We start from the raw sequence: 14,342 nt of genomic DNA on the forward strand, positions 1-14,342 counted from the left end.
TGTTAAATGCCTTTTTTTTCTAGAGCTATTCTAGTATTGATGTGCTTTTACACAGAAGTAGACTTACCAAATTACAGTCTGTACAAACTTTAATTGAAATTCAGGAATTCATCAACTTTATAAGCAAACAAGGTAATTTTTTAAATCTATCATTATTTTTTATAATTATGGAAGAATTTTATGATCTGATTAAAAATTTTTTTTTGCTTACTGGAAGTATATATTTTTTAATATGTGGGTTAGAAACTACTTTAAGTTCATTCTACAAATATGTATTTTGATATTGAAATGAATGTATAAAATGGTCAAACACTATTCTAGACATTGGGGATATAAAGCCAAATGAAACAGACTGCCCAGCTTGAGGAAGCATTCAAAATAGTGGAGTAATTTCAATATGATGTGATCCCTGCTGAGGTGGAGGTGGGCATAGGAAACTCGATGACAGAATCTGCCCTGGACTGAGGGTGCACAAGGCTCCTGGAGGAAGGGCCTGAACTCACTCTGGAGGTGGAAAGGGGCTTTGCCGAATGCCTGCCTCGCAGAAGCCTGCAGCTCCCCAGGTGCAGAAAGGTCTGTGACTGGCTGCCAGGCGCCCTGGCCTGAGAGAGGGAGACTGCGGGCTCAGACAGTGGCCTTCGCCAACACCAAGTGGATTACATCCTGGTGTCGATAGGAGGCCACGCAGAGTACTTCTTTGTAAATCTAAATTTTAATTTTTGCCCTAAATAATTAAAAATAATATGAAAGAAACTTTGCAGAGTACTAATAATTCATTAAGTGCTTTGTATTTTCCAGGAGCTATTAATCTCTCTTTTCTATATTATCTAGTTTTTATAACAGCTTTATGAGATGAAGATTCTATCTCCTCATTTTATAGAGGCCTAAAGATTAAATTTTTCCCACACTATTAAAGTGAAAGATCCAGATTTTGAACCCAGAACTGTCTGATTTAAGTTTGTGTTCTTAACCACTACTTTCCACCAACAGAAAGAAAAAAAATGAAAGCTTTAAACATTAGCAATGTGAAATTTAATTTTATGATAATTATTATGAATCCCTTTTACAAAACCCTTTGTTACTGGGCAGCCCCCTGAATCAGAGGGCGTGGCTCTCGGTTCCTCGGTTCTTGTCAGTCTCACAAGAAAGATTTCAGATGAGTGACAGACAGCAGTGTTGAAGCAAAGCAAGCAGATTAAGAATACACTGGACGTAAAACACAAGTGGGCAACTCAGCTAATCTGAGCACACTGCCTAATGGGGATTCAAGGGGTTTTATACCCTTCCCTCTGCAGGTTTCAAAGTTCCCCTGCTGAGTATCTTGGATAGCAGACTAGGTTTCAGAGTCCCCTTCTACATTATTGTGACTTATCTCAGAACATTTGTATGTACATCTGGTCATCTTGCTTGGCAAGTCCTAAAGTGGCTAACTTCTTTGTTTAGTGGGTGAGATAAAATTCCTCCTTAATTCCCCCTCCCCTCTTTCCTGTCCTAGCAGTTATCTTTCCTGCCTAACATCCCCCAAGTAATACCATCCAAATCCCTTTGGGGTTTTGTTGTATGTCCCCCAGACTTTATTTGTCTTGGATTTAGTGGGCACAAATGGCATTAATTGTGTCTTAGTTCTCTATTTAACCAGGCCAGGGTGATTTAAGCTATGTATTCTCTGGTTAGGAAGGAGAGGTATAAACCATTTACTTTCAAGTGTCTTTGTTTGGTGAAAATAAGGTCTTGCGATTCACAAGCTGGCTGCAAGCTGCCCAAACTGTTTGGCCTTGTTTAATTTTCTCATCTCACTTTCCCCATTCCATTTGACCAGGAATTTTCCTAGCTTCTTACTATCTTTCCACACCTTGATGCCAAATAGTTTCAGATATTATTATTATTATGTAACCTTCTGCACACACTAGAGCCAGGGGCAGAATTCCATAATTAAATACAACCATGCATATCTACCCTAAATGGTGAATATTCACATGAATGGCATAAACAAAGACCTATAAGTAGCCCTATGCCAATTCTGATCTGATTTTGCCAAGACAATTAATTGGCTGCAACCTCGTGAAAACCTTTTTAACTTTCAGTGCTTTTTTGATTTTGAAATTGTGGATGAAGTAGATCTTTACTAAATTGTATGTTTATATTTACCCACTTATATTCTATATTCTTAAGAGGTTGAGTTTTAATGTCAGAATATATTAGATTTAATATGGTAACTTTGTGTTCCTGTTGTGAAAGAAGAGACAAAATTTTTTAATTGGGACAATAAAAATTGGGACAGTACGTTTCTACCTACATTGTAAGTTTGTCTTGTCATTGAGCAGTAGATATAATCATCCTATAATATTATTTTTAGGTAATTTGTCATCTCCAGTTCCACTTAAGAGACTTCTAAAAACCTGGACAAACAGATATCCAGATGCTAAGATGGACCCAATGAACATCTGGGATGACATAATCACAAATCGGTAAGATGTGATCCTTTTGTGTTGAATATGGATTATTTTCTGAAATTGCCAGAACTATTTTTCTCCAAGACGGTGGTTTAGAAAAATGTGGGGTTTGAGTCTAGTGTAGATATCTGTCATCTTTCAACTTTCCATTTAAGTTGTTCTAACAAAACTCTCCATGTTGGCAATGTGTCCTCTGCCTCCATTTGTCCCCTGTGGGGGAATTGCTGCCCGTGCCTTTGAGTTCATCTTGTGCTAGGGGGTGGTTATAAGCATCATCTCTGGCAACGAGAGAAGGCCAGGGAGCAGCAGGGCAGTGGTCCGTGTGCTTCTGTCTCAGGGCTAAATATTAGGTAGTGATGTGGCAATAAGAGAATGCTGCTTAATGATTTTTTATTATTCTATTTTCATAACTTTCTTGCCTCCTGCTACCAACTCTATTACATAATTTTATATATTAGTATATATACTAGAGGCCTGTACACGACATTCGTTCATTGCTCGGGGGGGGGGGGGTCCCCTTAGCCTGGCCTGCACCCTTTAGCAGTCCGGCAGCCCTTGGGGGATGTCCGACTGCAGCTTAGGCCCGCTGCCCTCCCCCCCGCCCCCCACGCCCCGCATCCCTGGGAGCGGGCCTAAGCCACAGTCGGACTTCCTTAATGCTGCCGCGGAGTAGGAAGAGGCTCCCGCCACTGCCACTGAGCTCACCAGCCATCAGCCCAGCGTGTGGCTGAGCGGAGCTCCCCCTGTGGGAGTGCATTTACCACCAGGGGGCAGCTCCTGCATTGAGCTCTTTCATAGTGACCAGTTGATTTGCATATTACCCTTTTATTATATAGGATAGGATGTGTGTGTGTGTGTGTGTGTGTGTATGTGTGTGTGTGTATGTGTGTGTGTGTATCACCTTACCAGGCCTGAGATCATTTTCTTTTCCTCATCCTGTAACAACCCTGGGTAATCCAGTAATCCAGAAGGCAGTTATTAGTCGTATACTTAAGAGAGGAGGTAATAGATCCAGAGAGGTTGTAAATTATTCTACGCAAATATATATAGTAAGTAGGATTCAAGGACTCTGACCCCTCATGTGATAGTCTTGCCATTATATTTTAATTTACTTTTTATACTTTTGATTTTGTATACTTCTTGTACTTTTTATTTTGGGGTAAGTTCTTATCTATAGAATAATTGCAAGAAAAATAGAACTCTTCTGTGTACCTTTTACTCAGATTCACTGTTTTTTAACATGTTGCCACATTATCTTTTTAATTCTCTCTCTACATACACATTTATTTTCTGAACCATTTGAAGATAAGTTGTATACGTAAGAACCCTTACCTCTTTACTTACCAGTGTACATTTCTTACAAAATGTATTATTTCAAAGAGTAATCATAGTGCAAGAATAACTTTACAGTTTTTAATCTACAGCCTCAATTTCAGTTTTGTCAGTTGTCACAGTAAAGCCTTTTAAAGCATTTTCTCCCCTTCTAAGACAGGATCCAGTCCAGAGTTATATACTGCATTTAGTTGGTATATCTTTTAGTCTCCTTTAATTTGGAACAGTTCCTCAGACTTTTTTCATGACATTGGCACTTTTGCGGAAGGTTCCTCAGTTTATTTGTCTACCGGTGTGTATCCTTATGGTTAGATGCATTCAGATGATGCGTCCCTAGCCAGAATACCACTGAAGTGAAGTATTCTCAGGCTATCACATCTGGAAGCACAGAGTATCCATCTGCCTTTTACTGATAATAGTAATTTTGATTCCCTAGTTAAAATATTGTCTGGTCTCTCCAGTGTAAATGCCTATTTATTTCCTTTGCAGCTTATAAGCAGTGTGGGAGATACTTTGAGAATTGCATATATCCTGCTTCTCATAAGACTTAACCCTCTACTTTCATACCTGTGCCTTGCTCTTAGCTCAAGCCAATCTTGACAATATTAGTTGCAAGGTGATAATTTTCCCACTACTTGTTCCATGTTTATCAGTCGACATCCTATTATAAGGAAGAGCCCTCCCTTCTCCCCCATCTGTTCATTTATTTGTTTACTTAAATTTTAATTATCAATATGGAACCATGGACTCCAGTTTTATTTATTCATTTATTTACTTACTTTTATTTTTAATTTTTAAAAATTGATTTCAGAGAGGAAGGGAGAGGGAGAGAGAGATAGAAACATCAATGATGAGAGAGTATCTTTGATCGGCTGCCTCCTGCAAGTCCCCCACTGGGATTGAGCCTGCAACCCGGGGATGTGCCCTTGACCAGAATTGAACCCAGGACCCATCAGTCCACAGGCTGACGCTCTATCCACTGAGCCAAACCAGCTAGGGCTCCAGTTTTATTTAATGGAGTGTAATCCATTATTGTCTTTATTTATTTCATGTTCAAATTGTCTCACATTTGACTAGCAAGAGCCCCTTCAAGCTGATATTCCAGGCTCATTATGCAAAATTATTTCCCCTATGTCTTTTCTTCTTCTAGAAATGTTACCGTTTTAGGTAGTTCTTACATTTAGATCTGTGAACCAGTGGAAGAGAATTTTTGTAATGGTGTTGTTATTGGATTACACCAGCAGGATTCCTCCATTACTTTTACTTGCTTATTCTTATAATTAAAAATTCAAAACTTACAAAAACAGTAGCAGCTCTTAGGAGGGCGGGAATGCCCTTGTGTTGGGTGGGGGGCAAGGAGCCCAGAAGCAGATAGATTATTAGAGAGGCTTGTATCTTTGGAATAACCAAAGAAACAAGAGAAAGGTATGTATGAGACATACTAGTTTATCTGGCCACAGTTTTTCTAAGAAAATTGAAATTAGTTCCTGGATGAAGAGGAAATTAGTTGATATTTGAGCAGTGGTGAATTTTGTATGTTTGCCAGTATTGCTAACAATGAAAATAAAATCACTAGAACAAAGTCAAATATGTAAATTGTGATACAAATAAAAATGATTTTATAGCAATACAGTGTTATTTTTTAACTAGAGGCCCGGTGCACGAAATTCGTGCACGGGGGGGGGGGTCCCTCAGCCCAACCTGCACCCTCTACAATCCAGGAGCTCTCAGGGGATGTCCTACTGATGGCTTAGGCCCACTCCCCATGGTTCTCTGCTCTCTGCGGGGCCTGGAGGTTTCCCTGCAGCCATGGAGATGAAGCCCCCATGCCCTGCTGTCGCTCTCTGCCTGCTGCCGCCATGTGCCATGTGAAGGAAGCCCCAATGCCCTGCAGTGTGCTCTGTCTGCCGGGCCTGGGGGCTTCCCAGACATGGACACACTAAGGAAGCCCCCATGCCCTGTTGTCCAGGCTCTGTCTGCCGGGCCTGGGGGTGTTCCCACCGCCACTGCCGACTAAGGAAGCCCCCAAGCCCTGCTGTCTGGGCTGTCTGGGGACTTCCAGTCTGCCATGTCTGGGGACTTCCCTGCCACTGCCCCACTAAGGAAGCCGCCATGCCCGGCTTTGCAGGGCCTGGCGGCTTCCCGGCTGCCGAGATCAGGAAGCCGCCATGCCCTGCTCTGCTGGCACTGGAGTCTTCCCAATCGCCTAGGCGACCATCGGGAAGACCCCAGGCCCTGCTCCTCTGCAGGCTCTGTGTGCTCAGGGCCTGGCGTCTTCCCGATCGCCGCGGCGACCATCAGGAAGACGCCAGGCCCCGCTCCTCCGCCAGCTCTGTATGTGCAGGGCCTGGCGGCTTCCCGCTGCCGCAGCACTAAGGAAGCAACCATGCCCTGCTCTCAGTGCTCTGTTTGCTGGTGGGACAGGCCAGACACTCCAGCAGCGGGGCTGAGGGGACTGGGCGCCGCCATCTTGTGGGTATGGGGGCCGCCATTTTGTCACGGAGTGATGCCTAATTTGCATATTACTCTATTATTAGATAGGATATTTTCAGTGACTATAACCTGTTTGCTGCTTTACATTTTTCACCTTTGAGAGTAGAACTTTAGATTGGGAGATATAAGGAGAAAAAGGACTTTTGGCTCAACACAGGGTATATTGTCCTTTAAGAGAGAAAATTGTGAGTTTAAATGCTTTCTTTTTGTGGAGGTGGAGACAATGAATGATATCTGGAAAATTCTGTGAAATATCCTTGGTGATATTTAAAGAGTTAATTAAGATGAAGATGAAAAAAAAAAAAAAGATGAAGATGAAATCCAGTACCTAGAGTGTACAAATACAGTCAAGAAAATGAGCAAACATTTAATAAATATAAAATTTTTGTCTGTGAATGCTATCCAGTAGTGTCCTATATGTCAAAGATTTCTTTCATGAGGCGTAAATTCTCATTTTTCTTTGTTTTGTGTAGATGTTTCTTTCTCAGCAAAATAGAGGAGAAACTTACTCTTCCAGATGATCACAGTATGGACATGGATGGGGATGCAGATTCCAGTGACAGGATGGAAGGGCGGGAGCAGGAAGAAGACATTTGCTCTCTGGTTAAGAGCTGTAAGTTTTCCATGAAAATGAGGATGATAGAGAGCGCAAGAGAGCAGGTAGGTACTCAGATTTACGTCCTCTATTGTATCACAGGATTTTCTTAAATTAGCTTCTTTTAAAACTTAGCTTTTTAAAAAATCTGAATCTTAAAGATAATTGAGTATTTACTAATTTTTCCTCTTTGTAAGAAAATAAACACTTAAAATTTTCCAGAAAGCCTCTAAAGTTTTTATATACTTATTAATCATTTCAAAATAATTATTTTTACCCTAGCTGGTTTGGCTCAGTGGATAGTGTGTTGGCCTGCGGACCGAAGGGTCCCAGGTTCGATTCTGGTCAAGGGCACATACCTCTCAGTTGCAGGCTCCTCCTGGGCCCCGGTCGGGGTGCGTGCATGAGGCAACCAATTGATGTGTTTCTCTCACGTCCCTCTCTCCCTCTATCTTTCCCTCTCTCTTCCACTCTATAAACGGAAAAATATCCTCAGGTGAGGATTAAAAAACAAACAACCAAAATAATTATTTTCTCTTATTGAAAAAGGAAATAAGCTTAATATCAGGTTTGAGCTTTAGCAAAATGAATGCTTGGCACTTAGTTACAAATTATATTTAGATTTAGTTTGTAGAATTCTATCATTTGATAATTCGACCCTTTTTTAAAAATATATATTTCATTGATTTTTTATAGAGAGGAAGAGAGAGGGATAGAGAGTTAGAAACATCGATGAGAGAGAAACATCGATCAGCTGCCTCTTGCACACCCCCTACTGGGGATGTGCCTGCAACCAAGGTACATGCCCTTGACTGGAATCGAACCTGGGACCCTTGAGTCCGCAGGCCGATGCTCTATCCACTGAGCCAAACCGGTTTTGGCTCGACCCTTTTTTTAATATATAATCATGCTTTACTTAAAAGTTGCATATAAACTATTTAAGTGTATCAAATCATATTTGAACAGACTGGGAGAGCTTGTTTTTTTAGTAACCCTAAATTGATTGCTATTATAAAGCAAAGAATGTTGCTTTCTACTTCTAGTAGAGGTAATAAATATTTCTGTTTTGTAAGTTTATGTTCACGTATAGCTTTTTCTTTGAGACAGATGTTGTATCATTTAGGAATCTTTATATTACCAATAACAGAAAACCCACCCAAAGCATCCCCAGTGAATAAAGGAAATTTGTTAGTGCCCATCAGTGAAAGTCTAGAAGAGCTAGCTTTCAGAGACCATCGCCAAGGACCTGCTTCCTCTCGGTCGGTTCTCCCTCCCACCATAGTGCTCAGTGCTCAGGCTCTACATAGCGGCACTCTCTGGCAGCTCCAGGCTCACCCTTTGTGGTTGGAAATAACTGTGAATGTTTTATATCTTACTTCTTCCGTACCACGTCTTCCTGGATATGGGTTTTCTCTTTTTTCTTGGCAAAAACGAAACAAAACAAAAAAAGCATGTTTGTTTTTTTGTTTCTTTGGTATGTCTGTGGCTTTTCAGATCTTTGTGGGGCAGTAAAAGAAGTCCTGTGTTCCCTGGGGCGTCAGCATCTGCTCTGTGACCAGGTTGCCTCAGTCCCAAGGCACCAACCCTGCGTGGGAATGTGGTGGGCAGTCTGATTTCAAACCCATGAAATGCCAGTGCTGTCCCCTACATCCCAATGCTACCAGCAACGCAACCACGCTGGGTGTGCTAGGGTGAGCTGGGAGAGGTGGGCAGGTCCCTTTGTGGCTTTGTTTTTTCAGTAATGCTGACTGGCATACCTCAGCAGCCTCTCCTCTGTATATCCATCCATCCCTGGTATTAGCCACAGAGTGCACCTGTCACTCGGGGAAAATGTCTCTGTGGTTCCCGTTCTCAGGTTTGTCGGTAATGTGTTCTGTCCCAGCACTCACTGCTGCGGCTTCTTCCGCGGTCCCCTGCAGCTCTGGGAGCCTGAGGCGAGATGGCAGGCTTGGTGGCCTTGTTTTTCTGCCTGGGTTGGCAGTTGCCAGACAGCTGTGGCTGTACCTTTGTCCTTCCTCCCTGCCCAGGTCACTGGGTTTAGCTGCAATGCATCCAGCCACTCCCACAGGAGTGCTCACTGTGGCCCTCTCCTGGTCCTGGCTGAAGGGAGTGCCCGTGGCGACCTGATTCTTCCCCTCCCGAGACCAGCAGCCACCAGGCTGCCTCCCGGCACCGTCTCAGCACTTCTCCCTCCCCACTCACCTCACAGTGTTTCAATACACGGATCGCTCATATGTGCTTCTGTGTTGAGCAGCACATTCATTCTTAAACTTGTAACTGTTCAAATTGTTGCAACTTCAAGGGAGAGATCAAGGGGACCTCTCGTGCCACGATTCCTCTGACATCAAAAGTTTCTTTTGGGGTTGATGAAAATGTTCTGAATTAGACAGTGGTGGTGATTGCCCAACTTTTGAATATATTAAAAGACACTGAATTGCATACTGTAAATGTGAATTATATGCACGTGATAAATAAAAAGACATTTAATGTAAGCTAAGGAGATGGATTAGCTGCTCTAAGGTGAATTGTGCCATACATAAAGGAAACCAGGCCAATTAACGAAAAACTTCTTTTGTAAAATACTTTTATTTCTAAATTTACATTTATGTCATTGTATTCCTTTCTCTCTTCTATTATATAGAACAATTTCTCGCTTGCCATGAAGCTATTGAAGGACCTGCATAAAGAATCAAAAACAAGAGATGAGTGGCTGGTGAGATGGGTGCATAGCTACTGTCGGCTCAGACACAGCCAGAGCCAGACCCAGAATCATCCTGAGCAGATTCTTTCTGTGTTGAAAACAGTCTCTTTGTTGGGTATGAAACTGCTCTATCTATACAAGCTTAAGAATGCTATTTTTTTTTTAAGAATGCTATTTTATATTACATCTCTGTAGTCTTCTGAAACTATTATTTGTGTTGATTTTTCTGACATTGGGAATTAAGTATTTATAATTTTATTAAATACTAGAGGCCCGGTGCACGAAATTCGTGCACGGCGGGGCGTTGTCCCTCAGCCCAGCCTGTACCCTCTCCAATCTGGGACTCCTGGAGGGATGTCCGACTGCCCGTTTAGGCCCGATCCCACTGAGATCGGGACATCCCTCTCACAATCCAGGACTGCTGGCTCCCAACTGCTTGCCTTCCTGCCTTCCTGATTGCCCCTAACCACTCTGCTGCCAGCCTGGTTGATGCTTAACTGCTCCCCTGCCAGCCTGTTTGCCCGCAACTTCCCTCCTCTGCCAGCCTGGTCACCCCTAACTGCCCTCTCCTGCAGGGTTGATCACCTCCAACTGCCCTCCCTTGCAAGCCTGGTCCCTCTCAACTGCCCTCCCTTGCAGGCCGGGTGCCTCCCAACTGCCCTCTCCTGCTGGCCATCTTGTGTCCACATGGGGGCAGGATCTTTGACCACATGGGGGCAGCTATATTGTGTGTTGCAGTGATGATCAATCTGTATATTACTCTTTTATTAGATAGGATAGAGGCCTGGTACAGGGGTGGGGGCCAGCTGGTTGGCCCTGAAGGGTGTCACAGATAAGGGTGGGGGTTCCCTTGGGGTGTGGGGCGGCCTGAGCGAGGGGCCTGTGGTGGTTTGCAGGCTGGCCACGTCCCCTGGCAACCCAAGGGGAGGCCCTGGTATCTGGAATTTATTTTCCTTCTACAATTGAAACTTTGTAGCCTGGAGCAGAGCCAAGCCTGGGGCTCCGGCAGCCATTTCTGTGGCAGTTAATTCACCTTCTACAGTTGAAACTTTGTAGCCTTAAGTGGGTGAGCCCGGCCAGGGTGTGCGGAAAGCTTTGCTTCCCCTGTTGCCGCCGGCAACCCTGGCCTGCTCTCTCAAGCTCCATTCTGCCGCCATTTGTTTGAATTTGTTTACCTTCTATAATTGAAACTTTGTAGCTTGAGTGGAGGCTTAGGCCTGCAACGGCTATGGAAAGCTTGGCTTCCTCTGTTACCTGGGAAACCTTGCCCTCTGTGGCTGTAACCATCTTGGATTGGGGTTAATTTGCATACTCGCCCTGATTGGCTGGTGGGCGTGGCTTGGCTGGTGGGTGTGGCTTATGTAGCGGAGTGATGGTTAATTTGCATATTACCATTTTATTAGAGAGGATTTGGAGCCAAGGTACTTTGTAGTTAGTATTTCACAAGTATTGAATCAGCCTTGTGAAATAAGCAGAGCCAGTAGTTATGGTCATGTATGTGAGAGGAATCTGTCCGAGAATGGTCATCCCATGGGTGAGCAGGTGGTGTAGTTGATGGCATTTGCTGAGACATTTGAAGCTTTTATTTCTGTATCTATAAAATGGAATTGAAAGTAAAAGTCTTTTTCATATTTAGTTAAAGTATGAGTCTTTATGTTTACATAAAAGAATTACTTTGTAAAATAAGACATTAAAAAGCTTTTTTCTTCTTCAGGTCTTCTTTTCATAACAATATACCTGTTAAGACTCAGGGGAGAAAACCTTTCTCTTAATTATTTTTGGACCTGGTATGCTAGCTCGGTTACCATATATCCAAAGGTACATAGGAGCACCATTATGGAACATGCTCCCAATTATATTTCCAAATTTGACTTTTCAGCAGGACAGGGTATAAGATCAGAGTATCCGCCTCAGCAAATGTGCAGACAAGAAAAAGAGTCTTTCTATATTGGTCCCAGGATCAGAAAATCATCCTTACGATGGTTTAAATATGTAATGGTTTGTGTGTGTGTGTTTTTGAGGAGGATGGAGGATAGGAGGAGTGTGCTGATATGAAGATAAAAATTGGTACTTACAGAAATGATTTTACTGTTTTCGTAGTTATAGTTTGGCTGACTTTGAATCAGCCTTGTGAAATGAGCAGAGCCAGTAGTTATGGTCATGTATGTGAGAGGAATCTGTCCGAGAATGGTCATCCCATGGGGGAGCAGGTGGGGTAGTTGATGGCATTTGCTGAGAGATCACCCTTTCTCTTTACCCCGCCTTCCCCCATCTCTCACATCTTTCGCACCACCTTCCACATCGCTGCAAGATTATCCAAGGTGGATCATCTTTCCTACAGCCACACAGTAACATGAAAAACCAGACCTTTACTTTAAAAATTTTTTTAACTACAGTTGATTTTCAATATTATATTAGTTTCAGGTGTACAGTATAGTGGTTAGATATTTATATAATTTACAAAGTGATTCCCTTGGTGAGTCTTGCACCATCCGGCACCATTTATAGTTATTATAATATTATTAACTATATTCCCTTCACTATACTTTATATCTCCATGGCTGTTTTATAACTGCCACTTTTACTTCTTAATCCCTTCATTTTTTCATTTAGCCTCAGCCCTCCTTCCATCAAGCAAGCATCAGTTTGTTTTGTTATTTATGAGTTTGTTTCTGTTTTCTTAGTTCGTTTATTTTGTTCTTCAGATTCCACATATATATGAAATCATATAGTATTTGTCTTTCTCTGTCTGACTTATTTCACTTAGCACAATATCCTCTAGGTTCATCTATGCTGTTGCAAATGGTATGATGTCATTATTTTTCACAGCTGAATAATCATGGTATATTGTACCACATTGTCGTTATCATTTTGTCTTTTTTTTCCTTTATTTTTATTGTTGACACTGTTAGAGATATCCCCCCTTTTCCCACCTCACCCAGCCCTCATGCGTGCCCCCCCCCACACTTTCACCACACTGTTTGTTGTCTGTATCCATAGGCGATGCATATATCTTCTTTGACTAATCTCTTCACCTTCCTTCATCCAGTTAACCCAACTCCTTTGCTCTCTTCTCTGTATCCCTATGATGTGGATATTGTTAGGTTTTCATATTGTCCCAAAGTTCTTTCAAACTATCTTTATTCTTTTTTTTAAGCCCTGTGTGTGTGTGTGTGTGTGTGTGTGTGTGTGTGTGTGTGTGTGTGTGATGTATTTTTGTTGATTTCAGAGAAGGGAGAGGGAGAGAGAGATAGAAACATCAATGATGAGAGAGAATCATGGATTGGCTTCCTCCTGTATGCCCCCTGTAGGGGATCAAGCTCGCAAACCGGGCATGTGCCCTTGGCCAGAATTGAACCTGGGACCCTTCAGTCTGCAGGCCGACACATTGTCCACTGAGCCAAACCAGCTAGGGCTGTCCTTATTCTTTTTAATTCTTTTTTCTTTTTGCTGCTCTGGTTTGTTTTGTTCTCCCTTGTCGTTCAAATCACTGCTTCAATCCTCTGCTTCATCTAACCTACTTTTTTAAAAAAATATATATATATTTTATTGATTTTTTACAGAGAGGAAGAGAGAGGGATAGAGAGTTAGAAACATCGATGAGAGAGAAACATCGATCAGCTGCCTCTTGCACACCTCCTACTGGGGATGTGCCCGCAACCAAGGTACATGCCCTTGACTGGAATCAAACCTGGGACCCTTGAGTCCGCAGGCCGACGCTCTATCCACTGAGCCAAACCGGTTTCGGCTAACCTACTTTTTATTCCTTCCAGTGTATTTGATGCCAGATATGGTACTCTTCATTTCTGACTGGTTATTTTTCATGGTTTTATGTTTTTTTATACTATTGTAGCTCTTACTAAGTTCCTTGAGCATCTTTATAACCATTAACTGTGAATTATATATCTGATATTTTACTTGTCTCCATTTAATTTAACACTTTTTCTGGAGATTTCCTCTGTGTTTTCATTTGGGACCTGTTTCTTTGTGCCCCCATTTTGGCTGTCTCTTTGTGTTTGCTTCTGTTTATTAGGTAGAACTGCTATGACTCCCAGTGTTCATGGGGTTGCCTATGTAGTGTGTCCTATGGGACCCAGTGGAGCAGTCTCCTTGATCGCCTGAGCTGGATGCTCTAGGAATGTCTCTTGTGTGGGTTATGTGGGCCCTCCTTTTGTAATTGAGTCTTGACTGCCGTTCGCCCATTCGTGGGTGGGATCGCCCCTCAGGCTGGCCGACTGTGAGGCTCCGTCCCGACCATGGTGTGCAAGCTGCTGTAGAGGTGCGGTCTTGAGGTTCTTGTTGGGCTGTGGCACAGTCTTCCCGATCGTCTGAGCTCCATGCTCCAGGAAAGTCTCCTGTGAATGATGTGTCCCCCCTGTTGTAGTTGAGGCTTGATTGCTGTTGCCCCTTTTGTGGGTGGGGTTGACCCTTCAGGCTTGGTGACTACAGGTGATTACCATTTGTGAGATTCTGTGCAGGGCTCTTCCCTGAGCCGGGGTTGTTCCCAGCATGGTCTGGTGCCTGCCAGGATCCACCTCTGGGTGTGCTGCTTGTGTAGCTGGTTTGGTTGAGCTCTAGTGTGTTCTGACGCTCATTAATGGTTGGGTTGGTTCTGGGTCCATTTGGATGGGGGTTAGGTGCAGGCTGCTGTCAGACGTTGTGTGTGAGCAGCCTTGGGCTACCTCTCTGAAGCTACAGTGCTGTTGGCGTCTGTGCTTACTGGACCTGTGTGAATGTGAGGGGGCTAATCTGTGTACAAGGGTCGGCT

The 14,342-nt window shown here is 43.0% G+C and overlaps 1 protein-coding gene across 1 annotated transcript in view; it reads left to right on the top strand.

Annotated features, from left to right (window-relative positions):
- The window catches only part of PRKDC (protein kinase, DNA-activated, catalytic subunit), a 205,676-nt gene that overhangs the window by 156,270 nt on the left and 35,064 nt on the right, over positions 1-14,342 (top strand). Inside the window, exons 67-70 of the mRNA XM_079796147.1 lie at positions 24-132; positions 2,357-2,468; positions 6,752-6,938; positions 9,515-9,689. Of these exons, the coding sequence (XP_079652273.1) occupies positions 24-132; positions 2,357-2,468; positions 6,752-6,938; positions 9,515-9,689 (583 nt within the window). The remainder of the gene's footprint in view (positions 1-23; positions 133-2,356; positions 2,469-6,751; positions 6,939-9,514; positions 9,690-14,342) is intronic.

This window comes from Cnephaeus nilssonii (genome assembly GCF_951640355.1).
Source record: "Cnephaeus nilssonii genome assembly, chromosome: 18".
Lineage (NCBI taxonomy): Eukaryota > Metazoa > Chordata > Mammalia > Chiroptera > Vespertilionidae > Cnephaeus > Cnephaeus nilssonii.